The sequence below is a fragment of the Sparus aurata genome, chromosome 8, assembly GCF_900880675.1.
Source record: "Sparus aurata chromosome 8, fSpaAur1.1, whole genome shotgun sequence".
NCBI lineage: Eukaryota > Metazoa > Chordata > Actinopteri > Spariformes > Sparidae > Sparus > Sparus aurata.
In genome coordinates this window covers 20,391,446-20,415,747 of record NC_044194.1, presented here as the reverse complement: position 1 = coordinate 20,415,747, position 24,302 = coordinate 20,391,446, and the positions used below count along the sequence as shown (strand labels likewise).

Below are 24,302 nucleotides of genomic sequence, written 5' to 3'. Positions count from 1 at the left end.
GGAACAAATCATCAACAAGTGATGACTGGTCAGTAGACCTGCAACACATGGTTATTGCTAAACTCAATTATTTCTGTCATCTGTCATCATTTTCCTGAGCAAAAGACGAGCAAATTAGTTGTTTGCTCTTTGAAATATCAGAAAATTGTGAAAAACGTCGGTCTGTGTTTCCCAAAGCCCAAGATGACGTCCTCAAATGTCTTGTTTTGTCCAGAACCCAAAGATATTCACTTCACTGCCATAGATTAGGAAATTAACCAGTAAATGTTCTTATTTTAGTTTGACTTAGTCGAAAAAAATCACTCCAATTGATCAGTTGATAATCAAAATAGTTGGTGATTGATTGAATAGTTGAATTAATTGGTCATTGCAGCTCTCCACTGGTCACATTTCTTTTTATTTTCGGACTCCAGTAATCAAAAAAGCGAACAAACCTCAACAAATGTTGCACTGTCATGATTTCTATAGTTTTTTGAGTGAAAAGGGTCTGCTGTGATATAAAAATTCATTGTGTCATTCTCACTAATCGTGAATAATGACACAACCACAATATCTGATCTTTTGAACAATATCATGCAGCCATACTGTTGAATCAATCTAATATAATGAAGTACGATAAACACATACAAAGTTATAAGGCCCTGCTGATATTTTGGAGAATATATTTATTGCTATGATCTCTACTTTTCTTCTCGATTCGTTTTTTAGCATGTTATGATGTTAAAATTGTCCTCTGAAAATATCTCCTATTTTAATATAAACTCCATCTGCTATATCTAATACACATTGTTATCCATCTTGTTCATCCTCTGTTTTGTTGCTGCTGAGTCTCTGTGTTATCTGCTGCTGCAGCAGCCCAGATTCTCCTCAGGGAGCCATTAAAGTTTCATTTTATTGTCACTCTTAAAGCTACATAAAAGTTATTCATCAGTAGCTGAGAAGCTAGAGAATAAAGTCATGTATCTTTCAATGTTTCATAAATCATCTTGTGCACCCGACAGAGGTTTAATCTCTTATAGAGATCAATGTTTGCGTTGATGTGTTAGAAATAATGGGTCTGTTCTCAGGGCATGCTGTACACCAGCAAGCCTATTATGGCCTCTGTTTCCAGTAATGATAGACGTTTGTATTTGCAAACAAAGACAATTTCTCAAGAGCTCACTGCATAATGAATTTACATGCTTGTAGAGGTGGTTGTAACTCCTGTTCTGCTGGTAGTTGTATCCTGATAACATTACCAGCGTGTTATCTGACCCTTGGGGGAGATACTGTTTCAGGGCTGACGTTAGTGTCCAACCTTGATAACATTGTGCACTTGAGCAGTATATTGACATTCCGTGTATAGGCAATTTGTCCTTTTCATTTCAAATTGATGCAAAAGTTTCGTTTGCACTTCAAAGTTGTTTGTGAGGGTCCATAGAACAATTTTGGTCTGAGGGCCAGACAGGCCGGTCAAAAAATTGCCCTCTAGGGGGCGTTGATGGCTCCCAACCCACTACCAGCCTTAATAAAACATGGCAGCTGTTATAACTCTTGGTCAGATTATCTGATCTGAACATGAGGAGTATGTATTGATTCAGGATCAGGAGTCACAACTGATATATTTATCATATGACCATAACCCTTATTTAGTCCAGTATCACTTCAAAAATAGACAGAAAATCAGGCCTGGTGATGTAAAACAGGTGTTTCTTTTTAATAATCTTTACAGTTACACACAGAGTCCTGGAAATTACTCTGTTTCAGCTATTTCACACACTTACACTTGCACAGACGTGTACACTTAAACTTTTCTTTCATGCACTTGCACCGAGAGCTGGTAGACCTACTTGAACAAATTTTGCCACCACTTTTTTCATCCTCGGTGATGTTTGGAATGGAGTGTCGACGATTGTTGCAATTCCTCCATGAGGAATGGCACTTTGTGCATCAACCTGCAGCAGGATTGCTTGCCCTTCATCTTAAAAGAAGATGTGGTATCTGATCCAGTGAATGCATGGAAGAAAGCCTTGGTTTTGTAGTCATGCCCAGGTTTGTGATGATTGTGTTCAGAGATATCATTCTGGTTGTCTTTCCAGCTTTAAAGGAGATCCAGATTTCTGCAGCCGCATTCACACCCTTGATGTGATGGAAATTACTCAGAAGGATTACAATCACATCCGTGTCTCCAGTATGCACCAATCTGACAAGCTCGGATTATATTTGTGTAAGAGTTCGACCAACCTCTTACTTCTTGTTTGCGAATGCAGTTCAAGGGCCAAGAACACTGCAAGTGGATGCTCACAATTCAAGTTTGAGGAAAGAGAAGTCATATTTAGCATGGCCATCTGACTCACAGAGTATCTCCCGAGAATTCTCTTGTTCAGGTGATGATTTAGGTCCTGCAAGGAGATGATGGAAGAAATACTTCATACGTCCTGGAACAGATGATTCTTCGTAGTCTTTGGAAAATGAACCATCAAAACTAGCTTTTCTGAGAATGGATGCTGCCATGTGCTTCCTCTTCTGGTATTTGAGATGCAACTGATATGATCTTTCTAGCAGTCTTTGAAGAAAAGATGAAAACTCGGTCACAGGTACGTTTCTCTTCTCTCAAATCCGTGTTTGAGAACTGTTTTCTTTAGGCGTGTCCGGTTCACAGTCTTCTGGATTCCATGTTGTTCCAATCTCTCTGTCATCATATCGGTCAGATTTTGTAATGCAAAGATGTTGCGACCTCCAGCAATTTCTTCCTGTATGAATTGGAGCAACTCATTTTCTGCTATGACTTCAAAGTCTTAACTCGCTGTATCTCGTTTACAAATCACATTGTAACGGGGGATGAACCCTGTGTAGTAATTGCGATGATACCTGACCTCAATAGCGACTTCTGAAAGAAGTGCAACAATACGATCTTTCCCCAGTGCAACTGCCTTGTAATGTATCTGATGGGATAGTTCTACCTTCTGGAAAGAATCGCCTGCTGCAGTTGTTTCATCACCACAGAAGATGCATATATTACAATTAACAGGTGCACCAGTCCGGCAGGATCTTCTTGTGGTAGGAAGCAACCCTTCAGAATAACGTTCTTTTGCAAGGTCAAGTGTTGTTGGCTGGTAAAGCTTACAACAGGTTTTATGGTTTTGTTCATCTGGAAGTTCTACATCTGGGTGGGGAGCCGCACCAATTGCTCTGAACTGACGTGCAAGGCTGATAATTTCGGTGTATGCTCCCTCTCTATGACTGACAACTGTATTAGCAAGAGGGCAAACAAGTTTTTCCTCTGTTTTTTTTTGGCTCAGAATGCATAGCTGCCATTTCGTTGTCCCAGCCATCTCATAATACCTGTGTTTTCTCTTTCTCCCTTTTTAGGGTTGGTTCAGCAGTAACAATAAAAGAAGGAATACTTACTTTTATGTTAATTGCAACTTATGCGGTCACTTAAAAATAACAATACTATGAGAACTTATCCAGTAAAGAGCCAAGTGGTTCAGTGAATTGTGATCACTGAGGTGCATCAATAAAAATGCACAATGGAATTACCGTATTATTCAGGCATTTATTCACTCTTCCTACATGGACTGAATGGACTTTGCAAATAAGGCACACGGACGAATGAACTTAATCTATCTAAGCAGTAGAAGAGAGAAAATAAGGAAATGAGGAATAGAAGATAAATAACTAAAGGGCATGAAATGTAAGATTGTAAAATATTCTTGACATACATTAGGCCTAAACCAAATTACTATATGTGAAATGGAATAACTAATAAACACATTTCCTTATTCACAATACTCAGGACATTCTCCAAAGTTACTCTAGCTATTAATATAATTAATTTAAAAAAGGTATGGAAATTGGTAGCTACCTTTAGATTTTTGCCATACTATAATTTTTAAAACTTCCATATTTGAGCATCAGTTGATTCCCCAAATAGTACTAACTTGCAATAGCAATACAAATAATATTACAGAGCAAATTTTCTTTCAATCTGGTTTCTTGGCGCTCGGACCAAAATGTTTCTGTAAACCCTTATCTTCAATTTAGAAGAGAAAACAAAACTTTTAGATCAATTTGAAATGACTGAATGCCCAGGCACCCCACTAGTAGCCATAATAATAATAATAATTAACAGTTTTGTTAATGATTTAGTCTTGAACTCTCTTCAGATGACAAGCTGCACACTGGCTCTGCCTGACAGAAAAGTAGTGATACTGAGCTAAATGTTAACCTTTTTAACTGTAAAGGTCTTAGTTACAAACACATCATTATGTCATTCATTACTTCTTTTTCTCCATGATTGACAGGCAGTCACTGTTGCCATTGTACAGTGTGTTGTGATGTTTCTCATTTGCTGTCTTATCAGAGAAATTATGGTGAATAGGAGCTATTGACAGCTCCTCCCTCACTGGTCATAAACCCGACACAGGCTTCCTGTGGCAGACAGTCTCAAAGGTTAAAAGCCTTTTATTGTTGCCGAGTTGTTGATCTCCAGACCTGCATTGATGGTGGAGGTGACTCATCCATGGTCGAGGGCCCACAGGTGACAGCTGGAGATGTTTTTAATCAGCCGCCTAATTTATTTATGGGTGACACAGGTTTATTTTTGTAATGGGAACAATATAAATGGGAGATGAGAGACAGTTTCACATAATGATTTTATCTGTTTTCCCTGTCTGTCTCCTTTTTGTCTTCCTTTTGTTTTGTCTTGGTGAAAACAACATTAAGTCCTTTATGACCTTAATCAACCCTCATTTGTGTCCAAAAAAATAACTTCTCAGCCGAGCCGTGGATGCTGCTTTGTGCCCTGAAATGACAGAAATATGAAAGTCAGACATTCATACTACACTTGTGTCTTGAGGTTGTCCACAAGGGTCAGGAGTGGAAATAGACTGAACATTTTTGATATGGGTCTGAATACGATGCCTGCTTTCTACCCTCTATTTTACTGGGTGCATTAGTGTTTATTGTTATCTAAAGAAGGACTTAACATGTGGTGTCTAAACTTGTGATGACTCTGTAATTTCCTTTTTCTAAAGTCACAGTCACATTTTAAAGGGCTGGCCCCATGATTCAGTATCACTGTCATTATGTTCAGTCACAGCCTCAAAAACGTGTTCATTTTCAAGGATGCACAATATTTAATTTTTGCTCCTGATGGTAGAAAACATTGAGTTTCTTCTATAGAGGAATTAACAAATTATGCAAATGCAGACATACACAGCTTTTTAAAATGTACGCATTAAATGGGCAAAATAAGAAAACTACTTTTGGTTTGGCATGTCACATTGGCTGAAATGTTAATTTTGGCAGATGTAGATATTTTTATTTTTAAGCTTTTAATGGCTGATGCTGTGCTAATATTATTGTGCATTCCTAGTCGGACATCTTCGTGTCCTCTTCATCTGTACAACAGTGGTCTTTGTAAGTCTTTAAATGTACCCACCATGGATATCTTTACGATGCAGATTGGGTGGTTGATGATAGGTGAGACAAAATATAATTATGGCAACAGTTTGAATTCCTTTCTGTTGCAGTATGATTATTGCTAAACTGGTGCAATATATATGTTTTTATTAAAACATGCAGGCACACTAAACAGCTTCCTCTGATAATTTAACTTACTAGATTTGCTATTTCACATTTCCTTGTGATGTAAGTTTGACTGAAAAGAAGGAAGAATTGGGGCATAGTTGGGTCTTATTCTGCTTTCTGTCTATTTTACATTGAAATTACAGCTCACTTGGGCATGGATAAGTTGCTGTCACTTTTTTTCATGGTCTTATTGCATTGTTAGATGGTTATCTTGCAATGTATAGCAAATTGCTATTGTTATTGTGGGTATTGTGAATCGTTTCCTATAATGAACTGTGCTAGCGAAGTTGATTTTCCGGGGTAAATGTTGCTTCAGAGCACGGTATAACTGTAGAAATTGTAATAGCATTCAACATTGGACCAACAGTGGTGTTGAGTCATGTGCAAGTGAAGCTCATGAGTCTTGCTCCCCCTTACAGCCAATACCGACACCAGATCAGTTCACTGCTGAAAGTCATTTTAATCTGTGAAGTATTTAGTACCTGCTTGAAATTGAATTCTGTATCTTAAGATATATCTGGTTCTTCTATCCATCATGCAGTATTTTCTTGACGTGTGCAGTGTTGGCTCGTCCTGCCAGTAGACTAAAGGTCATGCCCTTGGCGTAGTAAAGACAGAATAAACTCGGGCTCAGTGTAGCCTCCTCACAGTTACATTATTTATGAGTTTATCTCTGTTAGTGTTCTCTGACCCTGAGCCAGCAAGTAGGGCTTCCAATTAGTTTAGTGTGGCCTGTCATCGCCCCTGGGGTTAGTAATGATGAGTTATCATTGGGTAGCGTATAGCTGGCTCATGGCACCCAATCCCTGTGCCTTGGCTCCACCCCTCAGTTCCTGTTTCGGCCCCCCCTGCAGTAGAGGACATAGTTATTTCTGGGTCCAAGTTTAAGATGGGTCACATGCGAGATTCAGTTGAAGTATGTCCTGGCAGAAAGTCCAGGACACAGGAAGACTGTGTCTGCTCTCCAGAATGTTCAAAGCTGCCGGTGAACTAATCCACACTGAATGTGAGTCGAAGTGACTTTAAATAAGTTCTCACAGTCATTCAAAGAATGCATGGTGTGCACAGTCGACTCGTGGTATGTTGTGATATGATCTACCCAACCCATCTGTTTCTGGAGACTTTTCCCCTTGACTCAGCTGTTTGATGTCGATGGTGGGATTAGGATGGTAGTGGTGGTGGTGTTTGGGGGGGGGGGGGGGCTACACCTCTGAGAGACACGTCAACGGTCTTGGCTGCGTCTTCTGTTTTGTGGACATACTGCAGTACAGTGGCGAGTTTCTTCCCCTAGCTTGGCTTCATTTCACAGCTCGCTCTTGGGCTTTGGCTCAGTTACGAGGGATGACAGCATTGTGTCTTTATTCTGTTGTTCGGGATCAGATAACAGGCAAGCAGTGACCACACACACCCATTATGTTGAAGCACTAGGGATGCAAATGTCTGTTTAAATTTGGCTGCTGTTAAGTGTTTGATTTCTGCTGAAGGAAACATCATATCCTGATTAGAAAATTGCTAAAAAGTGATCTTCAGATTGCATCTTTTATACAACCAACAGTCAGAAAGACGAAGAACCTTCAATTAATGTCATAAATGACAAAGAAAAGCAGCAAATCTTCATAGTTGAAGAAGCCTGAACCAGCAAATGTTTGACATTTTGCCTGAAAATTATGGAAATGGTTATCTGTAACTGAAAGTGCTAGTACACTCAGGACGAAGTTTTATTCTAGTGAGGGTAGGCTAAATACCAGAAACACATGCAGTAGAGTCCAACAAAATCAAAAACCACACCCTGAAAAATTACTGTAAAGTTGAATCACGTCTCATTTAAACTGGTTTAACAAAAACTGATCTTTATGGTCTTCTGGATGAATGGCTTTATTGCAGGACAGGGTAAGTTTACCCCATAAACTGGCACCCAACCACAGTTGACATTCTTGCTCCATAGTTTGAGTTTTCTGATATGCTAATTCTTATATATTTGTATTTTCATTGCGTCGCTGAATTTAGTGTATGCATGAAGTGCATTGTAATTTATGTTACAGTCTGTATATTTAATTTAGTTTATATTTAATATAGACAATATACCACTGAAATATAGCTACTCCTACCCTACTTGCTGCTACCTTGCCAAACTTTCAAAACTTTATACCAACCTTAAGGTTAGTAAAAAGTCTTAAAAGTTTGGAAGATGCCTGATTTTCAACATAATCTAGTTGTTCCATTGAAATTGGTTGAGGTACCTTAAAGCAACATTATGCAGATCTTATCATTTTTTGCAATTTCGCACCACCAGCAGTTTGAGTGCAACACCAGTTGTCTGTGTGTTGCTGTGGGAACTGAAAAGCCACATTGAGATGATAGGCTAAAGGTCCATTGTTTGGCTTTCAAACTATCATCACAGTAAAGGCAGTGACAACAAACAGCAGCTCTCTTTGTTCCTCTTACCAAAATGCCTCTGTGTAAATGTCTCTGGGAAGTGGAAATTTAAAAACGATTGCAGAAACAAGTTCAGTGTTGCATCATGTCGAGGAGTCAGCTGATGAGCAACAACTATAAAGTGTATCGAAAGAACAGCAGACAAACCCAACAAGAATGCAATATTCTTCACAACGATCCAGAGATGTCATAATACATTTAAACAAAGAGTTTCTAGACTTTAATTTGCATCCACAGTGTTTAAATCACTGTCCTAACCTGGTAGAAACTGGGAAGGAAAAGTGACTTAATAAGTAACTCTTATTTGGTGTGTTTTAGTTTAGACAACTGGAAGCCCTTGGGAAATCCAGAGGAAATTCAGTTTGTGGTTATGATTGAATAATTAAGATGAAAATGTAGATCTGAAAAGTTAAATGCATTCCAGAGTGATATGACCCACCTCAATTTAAATACAGCACACAATGGAGAGAGACAGTCTGGCTCCTCTTCAAGCCCGCAGTATGAGCTATTTTGGAAAAGAAATGTGCTGAGTCAGCAGCTGTAAGCTCAGATGGACCAGACAATGGTGGGGAAGGGGAAGTGTGGGTCATCTCACCTGTTAGAAGCTCTGACCCAGACTTTAACTGAATTATTATTGGTCTGTATTTATGAACATACTAGTAGTGAAAGGAGGTCCAGGGGTTGGGATGGACACCATGGGCTTTTAGTCGTTAGTATCACAGCACTAAATAAAAGGCTGCAGACAGACACTGAGCTGGACATTTGCTGGCTTGCTAAGTTGCATGTCTTGTGTTGTTGCACTTTCTTGATGTACAGCCAGTTGTCATGGTCTCCTGCTCAGGTTTCAGCTGCTCGGTTTTACTTTTCTGTGCTGTGTACAGACCTATGCAAATCTTGACTGCTGCATTACAAATTTGTCTGAGCATGCATGTGTTACTTCAAGGCATACATTTTCAAGACTTAACATTATTATGACATGCAGAGTCTTGTTTGAAGTTTGCACTTAACATTATAACCAAATGTCTGAATGGAGGAAGGAACAATGGTGAAAAATAAATGTGCTAGGTTTCTATGCCTCTGTGCCGGAGGTGGATGTGGACGGAGGCATTATGTTTTTGAAAATGACAACGTAGACTTGAGAATGAACTGCTTTTTTTCACTGTTAACTTATGTATTTCCCATTGTTGTGAATGCCACTTCTCAGGAACACCTGGAGAAATTTATTCAAAATTTGGGACAAAACGTTTTGCTGATATTGAGCCTTGGGTCATTGTTGTTGCACCATGTGACAAAGTTCTCAATCAGTCTTCTGTACTCCCCTTTAGAGTGAAGACAACTTGTTTCTTACTGGAAATTATTCACTAGGTTGACGGGTTGACTGATATGTTTTTTTTCAAGACCGATACCGAATATCAGTAATCCAATCAAAATCTTGGTCTCAAAGTTGGTAGTAACCAATGTAATCAATTACAGTTTACTCATTTATTTACAGTTTTTAGGTGCCTTGCTTCCATATTTCATTTTTCTGCAACTTAACACACTCAATTTAGGTTACTAGTCACTTTGCACATTTAGCTTATTCAGTGCTAATTGACTATTTCTCATGACATCAGATAGTGTTGTGGACACTGAGACCCCAGAGTGGTGACCACCAACAGAAAGAATGCTGCATCAAAGCCAAATTACTTTAAATGTATTTATTTTATCAGAAATCAGTCACAAGAAAACACAAATGCAGATAACAGGAAAATGCTGAATGTCGGCCACGATAAACATTCTACCCCTAACTGGACTCATGCATATCAATACGGTGATGCCTACAAGTTCACCAAAGACGACATTTACCATTCATTAAATTCCTTTAAGTCTACACTACATACTGCAGGTTATATAATATGAGTCTGGACAGACATTGATGCACACGGAATTTGACTGGTGCACATAGGCTTACAACTCAGAGGTGGCAGTTCTAGTCTGAAACTCCTTCAGCCTTAGGCCATGAACTTATTAGTCACCCCTCAACAGTAAATATTTCAATAGTCAACCTACTAGAATTTCTCTCTTACAACATTTCTTATTGACTCGTGTGTTGTAATAACCCACCTTCTACAGGAGTCAATGAAGTTTTCCCTCTATTGAGTCACAGCTGATGTTATATTCCTGTAGCTAATTAGATGCACTTTATTAAGTCAAGTTGCATAGCTGTAACTGCTGTTTCTCTGTAGTTACAAAATGTTGCTTAACTTGTCAAGTTTTTCTTCTTTTGTGTATCTGAAGGAACTGTTTTGAACAGGCCGCTTAACCATTTTTTGTACGTGTTATTTATTTTCCTTTTTATTCCTAAGGTAAGGAAAACAGTGCACAGATGTTGACCCTGGGGATTCCTGTGTGAAGAAGCATCTCCAGACTGGAACATGTTATCTCTCAGAGCCAGAGCTCCTCTGTCCTGACACAGGGAGTTTTACAACCTGGATCTTGACTAATCTACCTCAACCCACGTGGCGTCCACTCCCGACCCACTGTTCTACCTCATAGGAAATCTAGCACTCTATTTCTACCTCAACTCGTACTTGTACGCCCACAGACGCACATAGCTCTTATCAGCCAGCTCAGAAACACCAACAGGCCCTTCACTTTATCACAAGGCTTTCAGGTGTGACAGAGTTTACTGGGTTTCTTCCTGCTCAGCTGATTGAGGAGTCACCAAGCAGCCATGTTACAGAGGCGTTTGTGATGACCGAGCCCTGCGACGGACCAGGAGCAGGGGAAGGACAGGGGCGGGATCAAAGAGACGTTCCTCGGTTTATGCTTGGCTGCGAAGATGACGAACAGGATATGGGCCAAATGGAGACGGGCATGAAGAGTGAGATGTATCGAGAGGAAGAAATGGAGGATGATGAAGATGAGTCGGTAAGTGACAGGTGTTAATTCAGGTGTACACACAGCTGGTTTGTAAAGTTTTCAGATGGGGTGCCTCAAGGCTATAGTGTTTTTGTTGTGACATTTTAACATCGAAAGTAATACATCACTAATTTTTGTTGTAGTCACATTTGTCTATCGGGGTCTATGCATGGTATTATCAGTGACTTCTAAAGTAACTGTGAATCTACAGTGGATTTAATTTTGGAACAGGAAGTCAGAGCCCTGTCCGTTTTGGGCAATAGGAAGTTAACAGGCCTGGAAATTTTAAAGAGGAAAGTTTTATTTGGAATTGGACAGTGGAAAAAAATAGTGACAGAAATATACAAAGGCTGGCGTGAGAACAATGCAGTAGATAAACAAGTGTAAGGCATCTGCTCTGTTGTTTGTCCTGTAGCTATAAAAGGACTTTATGGTGGTGCTTCAGACTGCTCGCTTACTTGCTATGAGTCCCTCTCTCTTTGTCTCATGGACATTTTTGCCATTAGGCTGATGTTACATCGAGGAAGCAGGTAGCAGTTATGTTGATGCTTTAGCTGTCAACACAGCCACTGTGGCACAACAGAAACAATTTTCATGCTTGAGAAATGAATATATTTTTCAGGAATCTGATAAAGTTTTAGCCTACAGACAAGGCAATACCCTCTCCTTATTGTATTAAGTAATGGGGACAAAAATCATGAACAATCTGATGGTAGTTTTAAAGAATGAATGCACAGCTATCATCATTCCCAAATTTTGACAGAATTGAAAGTCTGCAGCAGCGCTTCTGGACCTGAGAGGCTGTAAAAGTCATTAAACACTGGAAACAATGTTAATGGATAAATACCACCACTAGTAGGGCCAAAGTAAGCTTGTCAAACTCAACTCTGCATTGTTAGACTCAACTTTATCAGTCTAACTGTACTTTGTGGCCGTGGCTGGCATTAGCATTCAGCTCAAAGTGCATCTTACAATGGTGTTATCATGATAATGTCCTTCTTTTAGCATGTCAAGCTGGCTACAGCTAGCATACTACATGAGAGTAACCAGACAGCAGATTTTTACCAGTCTTCCACAGATAGTGCTGGTTTATGCTAATTGGATAGCAGTTCACAGGACACCTTGTGATCTACAACCTCAGAAAAGTTGGCACACGAATGAGAAAACCAGAATGCAAACAATTTGCAAATTAAGTGTATTTTTCCAACAAGGTTTTTATGAAGTGTTTCTGGGCCCATGTAGTAATATCCTTCATACTATCATGTGTTTCACAACGTGTTGAACCTCCATTTTTGTCAATCAAATCAAATCAGTTACACAGTGAACACACCCCTCTAGACCCTCAATTTGAGTGAGGAAAACTTGACACATTGACAAAAAACACTTAACAAAAATCCATTAAGAAAGAAATGGCTCTAAAACTCGACCAAGTCAAATTAAGATTTTCTATGCTGTCATAATGTCTTTACGCTGCCCTCTTTGTGCTTTTGCATCGGCACATGTCGTCAGTTGTCATTACCCTTGTCTCACTCGTCATCTCCCTTCATCTTTCCCTTCTCTACCCTGGTCTTCTCTGTCCTCTCCACAAGCCACCAGAGCGACAGATTGTGGTCGGCATCTGTGCCATGATGAAGAAGTCCAAATCAAAGCCCATGACTCAGATCCTGGAGCGCCTTTGTAAGTTTGACTACATCAACGTGGTCATCTTTCCTGAGGAGGTGATCCTGGAGGAACCTGTGGAGAAATGGCCCCTCTGTGACTGCCTTATCTCCTTCCACTCTAAAGGTACAAAAACTTGCAAACAAGTTAAAAACATCCTACTGCATAAGGGGAAACAGTGACGGAGGTTGAGGGGAAGTGAGGTTTGGCTTTTTAAGTGCAAGGTTAGGGAGCATATCCTCTTGATAAATTCTCAGTTGCTTTAAACTGTCCACATGAACCCTTGTCATCCCGCAATTACATCATGTTTTTCCTTGAATAACAAAATGCTTGAATGTTTCAAACCACAAATTAGTCAACGAGGAAAACGTTTGAAAAGCCTAGCCCTAATCTTGCCTCAGATCTCAACTTAGGTTTAGTTCATGTTCATGTAAAAATGGGGGGAAAAGATGATGGTATAAACAACGTCAGAGTAATAAATAATCTGTATCTGTGGGAGTAAATTAAATGTTCCGTTTTCCCCTGGGAAATATCAGCACCTAAAAAGCCCTGCCATGTTTTAGAGAGTTTGCCAGGTTGTTTCAGGTTGTCTGGCAGCAGCCAGTAACGTTTATGGGAACTGTGGGATTGGAAACATCTATTTAAGGCCTGTAATTATTTTTATTTCGCAGCTGACCAAGTCTGGTTTACAAAAGCAGAGCTAGATGAACAGGTTCAATCCACCTTCCCATGTATACAGTATGTCTTCTATCTTAAATGACCACATTGCAGCTTAATCACTTAATCAAATTAACAGATCAGACATTAGCATCAGTTTTTGTTTCAAATTTTTGTTTATGTGTAAAAGCAGTCAGATACAAACAGCAAAAGATGAAACCACTTTTAAATGTATATACTGTGTTTATACACTATTTAAGTCATGTTTCCTGCTGACACTGATTTTTCTCAGAGTTTGTGTTTGAGTTTCACATGGCACTGTTTCCCTTTCTATTTTTAACAGAATGAGATTTTTAGATATTTGATCCAATCATGGGAACATGAGATGAGTCCTGCGTTTTCATTATTAGTATTGTACAGTAGGGCAAAAAACAACAACTCAACAATTCATTGGATCGATGAGGAATCAGTTTGAGCTAATAAAGTTGAGTGAGTTTTTAATCACATGACATCTTTTCAGGTTTCCCTCTGGACAAAGCTGTGGAATATGCCAAACTCAGGAATCCACTGCTCATTAATGACCTCAACATGCAGTATTACATACAGGACAGGTATGGTTCGAACAGACACAAACATAGTTGAGGGGTATCAAAAAACCAGGCTTCACACATTAGAATGAACAGGCTCAGTGACGGACAAAAGTAGGCAACGTCGTCAGTCAGCTACTTTTTGACAGCTTAGGTCGAAACAGTTTTAAATAGCTCAAAATTGAGTTGCCTGAGGGGCTTTACAATCTGTACAATGAATGACGCCTTCTGTCCTTAGACGCCTAAAATGTTTTTCAGTTAAAAGAAAATCATATGATGATTTTGTTGTTTCTACATAACTTACGCATTATACCTTATTCGTGTGTTACTGCGCCGCCCTCCTAACATATGTTTGATTCCCTGTCAGGAGGGAAGTGTACCGGATCCTGCGGGAAGAGGGCATTGACCTACCTCGTTATGCTGTGTTAAACCGAGACCCCGACAATCCTGAGGGTGAGTAAAACGTCTTATTTGGTGTGAACCCTCTGATTTATGATAGCAAACTATATGTGGTATATGGCAGCATACAGGGCATCATTTACTTTATAATATGTTGATATTTTAAAGAACCAGAAACTAAATCACAAGTAGAATTTTCTGAACTGGATGCAGCCGAGTCTGTTTGTCTACCACTGTGTTTGTCTCCTCCTCATATAACTATGTAACTTCGATGATAAATCTTTGATAATATTAACAATAATAAAATGCTGTTTATTTGTTTAGTTTTTGCTGCCATTTTGGCCAGATGCCTTTTACGTAAATAGATTGTGTATCTCACTAGATTTCCTGGTTAAATAAAGGGCAACTAATTGCATAAATATCTAATGGATTTGTTGTGTGAGTGGATGAGGATGAGCCCAACAGTTAATGACCAAAGAGTTAATGGTTCAAATCCTAGATCATAAGGGAGATTTGTTAAGTTTTTCAAGAATTAACCGTATTTGTGTATTTCCCTTGTCTTAAGCATCACTGTTGTTTTAACTTTGTTGTTTTAGCATCTTTTTAAAAGTTTTCCTGGTAAAATTATTTTAAAACATCCTCTGTGCAGAGTGTAACCTGGTGGAAGGGGAGGATCATGTAGAGGTTAATGGGGAGGTGTTCCCCAAACCCTTTGTGGAGAAACCTGTGTGTGCCGAGGACCACAATGTCTACATATATTACCCCACATCTGCTGGAGGGGGCAGCCAGAGACTCTTCAGAAAGGTAGCTGTCACTAGAACTGGACGCAAATATTGGCCTTTTTGGATATTTGTTCCTTGTCTAGGTATTCTCTTTCAATTTTGGGATTCCACCATACATTTATCATACAGTCTATCTTAATATAGAGTGTGCTTGCAATAAAGACACCCCTGGGTCGAAGCTGACATCAGTAATGGCATAAATGGAGAAAAAGTTTGGTAATAAGAGTTTTGTTTACAGTTTTTGTATACGTTTGAATTCTTCTTTGTCTCTCTGCCTCTTTAATGTAGATAGGGAGTCGGAGCAGTGTGTACTCCCCAGAGAGCAGCGTACGAAAGACTGGATCCTACATATATGAGGAGTTCATGCCTACAGATGGTACTGATGTTAAGGTACTGTGCGACTGAGGTCATTGATGGAAATGTTTATTAGTTTAAACAGATTTTAACACCAGTAATTCTGGCTGATAAGTCATGCAGTTGACCCCTTTGTTTGTGTGTATTCTGCCTGTGTGTTTGTTTCTGGACTGTCAGGTTTACACTGTAGGTCCAGACTACGCCCATGCAGAGGCCCGGAAATCCCCTGCCCTGGATGGAAAAGTAGAGCGTGACAGTGAGGGAAAGGAGATCCGCTACCCAGTCATGCTGACCTCCATGGAGAAACTAGTGGCCCGCAAAGTCTGCCTGGCCTTCAAGGTAAACTTAGTTATCTTGTAACTATAAAGAAAATACCCAAGTTTAAGATATTCAGGAAACCTGCCTTTATATTTTTAATTTCTGGGTTTGTGATCCCTCCTATATCCCTATTAATTGCTGCCAAACCCCAAAACGTAGCAACATTTTTTATGTGCCGTAGTCCATTTGAAGTTAACGCAAACATTGCATCCGCTTGTTTTTAGTAAGTCCTTGTGCTTTCAGCTCTTTGAGTTGGGAGAAAATCTCTTAAAACTGTAAACTAAGAGAGTTACAGAGCCACCAAAAAATTCACAACGGTTGATATGTATTTGTTTACATGAAAATTAAATACAAACATTTCTTTATATACATATGTTTGGTAAATGGGAGGTGCCAGAAGCAATTGCTTCTGAAGACTGCTACTGTGACAATTATTCGTGTTAAGACTAACATTATATAGTGCTATAATCAGCAAATAGGGAAGATCTCTTTTGCTGACGCCATTTAAACCCATAACTCGATATGGATGACTCAGTGAATTCAGAAGTGACACTGGACTCCCAACAAACAAAGAGGACAGCTGCGCAAGGCACGGAAAATAAATTATTCCAATGTACATTGTATATTAAGTACAGTGTTCCAAAAGGCAAGTTGATTTAAAGGTGATGAGTCCCTCTCTCTCTCTCTCTCTCTCTCTCTCTCTCTCTCTCTCTCTCTCTCTCTCTCTCTCTCTCTCTCTCTCTCTCTCTCTCTCTCTCTCTCTCTCTCAAAGCCTCTTCTGTGTAGTAGTGTATGAACATGAGTATGTATGAGCTTTGCCAACCCCCTTCAGGATGAACCCCTTAACCTAAGTTCCTTTATGTTAATTTTCACAGCACATTTTACCACAGAGAATACATCCATTCATACTATGCAACCGGATGATTATCATAAGACAGAGCTCGCTCTTGTCTGAAGCCAACAGACACAAGATTTCACTTTACATGGATAATAATGTTGTATCTGTATTGTCAAGTTTCATATGCAAGAACAACATATCAAAATTATAAGGGACATTTGAGAATTTCACAATGACTTAATCACTCCAGCTCCCGTATCTATGTTTTCTTGTTTTCCTTCTCCACATAGTGGCTCACATCTCTATGAAGTGTCTAAATATATTTTGTGTGTGTGATTTTAGCAAACAGTATGCGGGTTCGACCTGCTCAGAGCCAACGGCCACTCCTTCGTCTGTGACGTCAATGGCTTCAGCTTCGTCAAAAACTCTATGAAGTACTACGACGACTGTGCCAAAGTCCTCGGGTAGGTGACATCAACTTACACACTATCAAATATTGACCTTTACCTTTCTTGAAGGATAAACCGATTCAGTAAAACTCAGAAATAAAAACAACTAGACATGACAACTAGAAAAATGTCTTTATAAGTTTGGATGACGATCTTTTCTCTGCCTCACCAGGAACATGGTGATGAGGGAGTTAGCCCCCCAGTTTCACATCCCCTGGTCCATCCCCATGGAAGCTGAAGACATCCCGATTGTCCCAACAACCTCAGGAACCATGTAAGTGCTGAAAAACAAAACATCCTCAATCTGATGTTCAGGATTTCTGGCTGACCCTTGTAAATCTTAAAACATTTAAAAGTATTTAACAGAAGGATAAAATAAGGTCTTCAATGTTCATTGCTATTCAGTTTTATACTGGCACATTTTCATTGTGCCAGTTTCTAAATGGTCACTCGTGTGACACAAGAAGTCACTAAAAAACCCTCACACATTAACACAGAAAGACTCTGGACTACAGACTCACTGACATCCTAACACATCAGTTTTTTTGAATAGAGAAATAACAAAGTGTCTGCTGCAATTAAAAGTTGCCCTGTCCTCTCCACTTTCTTATTCAGGATGGAGCTACGCTGTGTTATTGCTATCATCCGCCACGGAGATCGCACACCAAAGCAAAAGATGAAAATGGAGGTCCGACATCCTCTGTAAGTCTCTCTTAGTATTAAGGTGTCGCTCCCTCTTTCTGTCTTTCTTTCTCCTTCTTCCTATTTCAGATCTTTAAAATATTTGATCTGCTTTACAACAACAACAACATTGTACAATTTACATCATCTAACAAAAAAATCCGGATGAAAGGATTAGATTAAGATTAAGGTGTGAGGTCAGAATATCTCTCACAAATCATCTCTAATCTGTTTAATTTGTTTTAACATTTTTTTTATTAGTCTGTTTCACAGAGATGTGCAGGTTGTTAGAGTATTATTTCGCAGCATAAACTGCCTTCTCATCTCTTCCCTGGTGCAATTTTTAAGGGAATAAAAACAGCTCAAACTATTCCAAGCCTGTCACTTTTTACTCACTCATTCTTACAAACAAATTACCATATGAAATATGTTTGACTTTAAACATTTTGCCTTCATCCAGTGTAACTGTGTCTCCTAATCCTGATGTTTTATTGTGTTTGTCTTGCACAGGTTCTTTGAGCTGTTTGATAAGTATGGAGGCTACAAGTCAGGAAAGCTAAAGCTGAAGAAGCCAAAACAGCTTCAGGTGAGTGAGATTTACTTTCATCTCACAGTTCTCCTTTTTCCCACACTCCTTCTCTATTTATGCTAGGATTTTTTTTGGGGGGGATACTAAATCTCTTTAAGGAAAATAGGGAGTTTCAGATAGTTCGGTTACATTTACTTGTATCAAGCAACATAATTACTGTTATTTGGGATAACAAAACACAATTGTTTAGTTGTCTTAATATTATACTTAGCTGTCCAAATCCCCTCAGACACTGTGTTCATCCTGTCACTGTATGAAACATTTTATGAAACACTTTTGAAGCTACTATCCTCGCGTTCAGTTTTGTCTTTGTTGTCACGTTCAGTCAGGACGTTTGCAGAGGTTCCAGTGTGTGTTTAGTCTGCCAAGTAAAATAAAAGATAAGAGTCAAATTAAGGATAAGTGCCTCTGTGTTTCCAGGAAGTGCTGGATATTGCCCGCCTGCTGCTGGTTGAACTGGGCCAGCACACTGACTGTGAGATCGAGGAGAAGAAATCTAAACTGGAGCAACTCAAGACCGTCCTGGAGATGTGAGTGACATCTCACATCAAACACACACAAGCACTCTCTCACAAACACACAACATCAGTCATCGTCCTCCTGTTTCCTGCCATCATCATTCATCAGCAGTCATCCACTGGCTTCATCTTCCAACACTTCACCAGGGTCCAATAATTTTTACTCGTACTGACATAAAGACAGATGATTACCGTGATTCGCTACCTCCCTCTTGAGTCCCTAACTTTCATTATCTTTATCTTTTCTTCCCTCCTCTGTCTCTCTTTTCTCCTGCCCACTCTTCCCTCCTTCTTTCTCTCCAAAAGGGAATCCAGCTTGAATGACACTCAGTACGCATCCTCTCCCTTCTCACTTTAAAGGATGAGGTTTTACCACCTCCTTTTTTGTTAGTCTACTTAGACTGTGTGTACAGAATATTAGGAAAAGCATTTTCTTATCTTACCCATGTCAGGTGACTGTAGGTGAAAGCTGTGTTCAGTTGAAAATGTAGATGAAAGGGTATGAAACAGGTTAAAAGATTAAGTGTAAAAACAGCTTGGCAGGATTAGACATTTGAATTATTATTTAGAGGCTATTCCTGATATTTTGTACACCGAGTGGTTAATTTTCATTAACATCCATTCATTTGTATCCATTAACACTGGAGACACACAGTCAAATGTCTCTGATGATTTCACTGTGTTTACTTGTGTGTATATCAGTGTGTGCTGTGCTACTTTGTGTGCATGCCGTTCTTACCACATAGTGGACCTAATGTCTTCTCGTAATGTCTTCCTTCCTCCTGCCTCTCATCACCATTTACAGTTGTTTTAGTGATCTGCTGGTGCTTTTCTCCATAGAGATTGGAATCAGTGCAACAGCAGAATAATCAGGAAATTTTAGATTTTCCAAGAACTGCGCGGTTCCAAACAGCAAGAAAAAATATTCCTGACACTTGTCATGAACATGAAAGAGTCTTTATGACTCTTGGCAGGTGTGCGGAGGCAGACGACTGTGATGGGGTAATTCTAGTTTAGGGCTTTTGAGGAGATTTCGAAATAATAAGGGATATGTTGTGTAATGCAATAGCCCAAAAGTACCACAATATTTAAGGTCATATCACCTGAGTGTATGAGAAAGAATGAGCGTGTGTGTGTGTGTCTGTGTGTGTGTCTGTATGTAATGTAGTGATGCAATAACCGGAAACCATTTTACACTACAGAAATTGAAAACAAATACCAACCAGATTGCTGTGTGATGATGTCTCTGTGACAGCAGTTCAGATTCTCTGGCTTCATGCCAGACTAGCTTATCCTGGTTCAGGGTCCATCATCATGTGGCTCTCTGAGGTGTCCGCTCAGCTGCCTGTCCTATTAGTGAACACTATGTGGTCATAAGTCTGAGGGATGTGCTAAATCCTTACTAAAGCACACTCCGCTGGGCAAGTGAAGGCTCTTGATATGTGTTTGTGTGTGACTTTTTCAGAATAACAACTAGATTGAAATTGCTATTGATCTTCACCTTGCACCATTTCAAAAGTTGTCACGCACACACTCTTACACTGTTGTTTTTGTTCTCATGCCCACACATGTGCACTGTTAAACATTGTAGCTGGAGTTACCGGTCTAAAGAACCCACTTAGTGACTGAATTATCATTAAACAATTTGCTAATACTGGTACTTGGTTGTATGTATAATCAGTGTGTCACATTTGAAAAAGTTGTTGCCTTGTTTCCGTTTTCTCTTGCAGCTTTTGTTGGGGTGGATATGAAATAGAAATCAGATGTTTGCTGTTTAATATTTAAAAAATAGTATTTGAAGATGGGATAAATAGTTTTTATGTGTCTGTGTATCCTCATTTTATGACTGTCTGTCTTTATGCATATAAAAAAAAAATGTCTGCTTTGTTTGTGTGTGTGTATACTATCTTTCTCTCCAGGTACGGTCATTTCTCAGGTATTAACCGCAAAGTGCAGCTGACGTATCTGCGTAACGGCCAACCGAAAGCCTCAAGTGAAGAAGAAGGTACAAACACAGAGAGAATCAGTGTTTATATGTACGGTCGCTCTTTTTTAGCTGAGTGTGAATGATGTGTATGTATAAGGTTGGGAGGTAAACATAGAAATTAGAAACTGATGCCGATGGCAACATCTGTATGTTTTTTTATAGTGGTTGCTGATATGAATACCAAAATACTACTGTGTTTCAGACTCTAAGAAGGACGGTCCGTCTCTGCTGCTTGTGCTGAAGTGGGGCGGGGAGCTGACGCCTGCTGGACGGGTTCAGGCTGAGGAGCTGGGCAGAGCCTTTCGCTGCATGTACCCTGGAGGTCAAGGTACCTGCTACACTCATATTAGCTATTAGATGTCAAATGCAAGGGATCTTTCCTTTTGACTCTGATTTTAATTGAGCTGTCTGTCATCACACGCATACGTCCACTCATAAATGTTTATTTGCATTCTTGATGTTCAGTCCAATGTCAGCATTGCATAGCTGATTTACAACACATCAAAGAAGGTTGAAGGCAGGCAGGATTATTCAAGAGTTGACAACCCAGATTTTCAGGGTTTCCCACCGCCTCTTTTTTTGTATCACTCATTGCTTTCATAGATGTGATGTTTTAGAATTACCACCGTCATGAAAACTCATACACTAGGTCAAAATATTAGAAGTTATTTTTATTTTTAGTAATTTAACCTGAAGAAGCCCTACCTTATCAACTTTGTGTAATTTTTTGATATGTTTTACATCTCAGTGATGGATTTAGAAAAGACTGTTGGATTACTAAACAGAATGGGAAGAGGCTGCTGATAAAATTGTGACTACAGCAGATGTTGTAACAACTGAAAGTCTGATTGAAACCCACATTTTTTTCCTCCTAAAACACAAAAACCAAACATAGGCTCTGTAATATCACATAAGTTACCGAAGGAGTGTTGAAGCCTGTCTGCATGTAGCAGTCACCTCAGTTGAGTGCTGAAGCTTGAAAACATCCAGTCCTGCTAAAAAATGTGCTTTTCTGAGCTTTTATTTCTTTAAAATGGAGCATTGTTCAGGTCCACATCAGAATTTTTCAGTCATGGAAAGAAATGACTGTGCTTTTAGAAAGATAAATGGGGAATTTCCCAGTAAACTCTAAATACACTGGAAACATCTGACCACACAGACACCTCCATGACACCTGAGCACACTGACATCTGCTCATGGTGAAAAGCACCACAACAACTTCAACATTTTGATGGAGATGTTGCCTGTTTTAATAGCCCAAGCTATGATTGTGATGCAGAATCATTGTATCATCATAGCAGAAACTAAAGGATATGAACAGAGAATTTGATCTTATTTTGGGACAGTACTTATTTAAAAGTATCCCATTACATCAGTTATTTTCTCCATTCATTGATTCTTTGTTTGCCCTTTAAGATGCCAGCAACGGTCAAAAATGTCAATCAATTCAATTTGAGTTGATGACGTCCTCAAATGTCTTGTTTTGTCCACAACACCACAGATATTCAGTTACTCAATGGAATAAATAAGCTAAAACATATTCACAACTAAGAAAATGAAACCAGATAATTTTAACTATTTCTCTTATCTATCTATCTATCTATCTATCTATCTATCTATCTATCTATCTATCTATCTATCTATCTATCTATCTATCTATCTATCTATCTATCTATCTATCTATCTATCTATCTATCTATCTATCGATTAAGTGAATAGATGCAGCTGTATATTGCATTGAGTATCTATACACCATACCTACGTTCATAGGTGGACAATAGTGCAACACTACATCACAGCTGGATGAGGACAGCTGAGCACACCTCATCACCCCCAGCTGTGATGTTAGTTAATGTAAAGACACCCAGCACCTGTAACACTGAACACCAACCCTCTCCGCTGGAGGTTTCATAAAGGTTTCTTTCTCTCTATCTAAGCCTTTAAGTGAGCAACACCTTTCCGTCATTAGATTGCCCTTTTTTCAAACTTTCCTTCTCAATGCTTTGTTTTTTAGTGCATGCAAAACACTCTTCCAAGCTGCACAGGAACACAACCTGAAGCAGAACTGAAAGTAGATGCAATAGTTAGATGCAGTGTGTCCTGTTTTGTGTTGCTTCTTTTGCGTGAAAAGAAGTTAATTGTCTCATCCCAGTTTCCATACTTCTTCCTCCACCACAAGTTTTGTCTATTAACTCTGCTTTTCTCTTCTTACCTGTTGTTGCACTGTGTAAACTACTAGCCGGTAACCGCCGGTCCCTTGGCTGTGAGTCCCCTATTGATTTTGGTAAGAGAAGGGTTCCTGGTTATCACTGCTCTCCCGCTCCTCTCTCATTCTGCGCGTTTGTCGCTCCGTCCACTAACGTGCTCTGATCTCTCTTCTCATCTCATCATTGATTTGGTTTCATTCTGGCGCCTTGTCCGGTTTGTCCTCCATTGAGATTGCTGTGGATTGTTGTTCATTGATGTGTTCCCAAAGTAATCCACCGCAGCAAATGTTGTTTTGGTCACTCGCTCATAAACACACAGGCAGCTACAAAGACTGCAGTTTGGTGCTGTAAGCTAACACGGATCATCTCACACTAATCCTGCTGCATTTTTTCCCATGAGTTCTTGAGATGATGTTGTTTGTTTGGTGAAAACCTGGCTACTTTAGCCTGGAATAAATCCTAAAACTGGGCTGTGTTCCCAACACTCCCAACAACTCTTTTCCTGTCAAATGAGGCGTGATATCCCAAAGTAGTCAATAGTATAACATTAAGCTATTTGGCTGTACACTGAAGAAAAATGCATGAAGCACCAGTGTGATTGGATCTGTAGCGCTGGTATGCATCTACCTCCTACAGCTACAATGACTGAATTAGATTTAGCATGTTAGACTTTTATCGCCTATCGTCAAATAGGTAATCTTAAGTATTTGATATCACCTCCAGGGGAGCCGCCTTCGGTAATTTTGGGGGGTTTGCTCAACATCAGTTCACTTCACTTTCACTTCATTTTATTAATATCTTAAACCATACCATTTGAGTTGACATTTAAGTGAAATGAGTCATGTCAAAAGCTTACAAAGCATTCTGAGGACCATGCATTTGAACTGAAAGTGATGTTGTACCTGCACAGGTGCCTGTGTGCCTTTTTTTAATGAAAATCTTCTGCGTACAATCAACACACCGTTGTATTTTATTCTTTTTCTTTCAACTCCCTCCCCGACTCAGCTGTTCCTTACTTGAGAAATGTATTGTATATCAAACATTTCATAACAATGTTGTAACCAGACCAGTTAACCATGATTATGCCCCTCTCTGTGTACCATCTTCAAGGTGACTATGCTGGGTTTCCAGGCTGTGGCCTCCTGCGCCTGCACAGCACTTACCGCCACGACCTGAAGATCTACGCCTCTGACGAAGGCAGGGTGCAGATGACAGCTGCAGCTTTTGCAAAGGTGATGCTGCTAGAGGAAATACTTTATCTGACGTAAAAACTAATGTTACTCCAACACTTAAGTGTATACTTCCATTAACACATAATATTTTCAGCTGCAGATCCACAGTAAAAAAAATGGGGCTCTTAGAAGAT

The 24,302-nt window shown here is 39.4% G+C and overlaps 1 protein-coding gene across 13 annotated transcripts in view; it reads left to right on the top strand.

Moving 5' to 3' along the window:
• Nucleotides 1–24,302, top strand: part of ppip5k1b (diphosphoinositol pentakisphosphate kinase 1b) — a 54,604-nt gene that overhangs the window by 1,246 nt on the left and 29,056 nt on the right. For 5 of the 13 annotated variants that reach the window (XM_030425988.1, XM_030425987.1, XM_030425979.1 and 2 more), the window contains exons 2-18: nucleotides 10,356–10,920; nucleotides 12,501–12,696; nucleotides 13,748–13,838; nucleotides 14,182–14,267; nucleotides 14,863–15,017; nucleotides 15,284–15,385; nucleotides 15,527–15,688; nucleotides 16,848–16,969; nucleotides 17,127–17,228; nucleotides 17,570–17,656; nucleotides 18,146–18,221; nucleotides 18,645–18,754; nucleotides 19,049–19,072; nucleotides 20,662–20,747; nucleotides 20,932–21,057; nucleotides 22,969–23,013; nucleotides 24,047–24,168. In XM_030425988.1, coding sequence (XP_030281848.1) covers nucleotides 10,744–10,920; nucleotides 12,501–12,696; nucleotides 13,748–13,838; nucleotides 14,182–14,267; nucleotides 14,863–15,017; nucleotides 15,284–15,385; nucleotides 15,527–15,688; nucleotides 16,848–16,969; nucleotides 17,127–17,228; nucleotides 17,570–17,656; nucleotides 18,146–18,221; nucleotides 18,645–18,754; nucleotides 19,049–19,072; nucleotides 20,662–20,747; nucleotides 20,932–21,057; nucleotides 22,969–23,013; nucleotides 24,047–24,168 — 1,869 coding nt within the window. In that variant the 5' untranslated portion in view covers nucleotides 10,356–10,743. The remainder of the gene's footprint in view (nucleotides 1–10,355; nucleotides 10,921–12,500; nucleotides 12,697–13,747; nucleotides 13,839–14,181; nucleotides 14,268–14,862; nucleotides 15,018–15,283; nucleotides 15,386–15,526; nucleotides 15,689–16,847; nucleotides 16,970–17,126; nucleotides 17,229–17,569; nucleotides 17,657–18,145; nucleotides 18,222–18,644; nucleotides 18,755–19,048; nucleotides 19,073–20,661; nucleotides 20,748–20,931; nucleotides 21,058–22,968; nucleotides 23,014–24,046; nucleotides 24,169–24,302) is intronic. The other 8 variants (XM_030425989.1, XM_030425986.1, XM_030425990.1 and 5 more) reach the window with 4 other exon arrangements.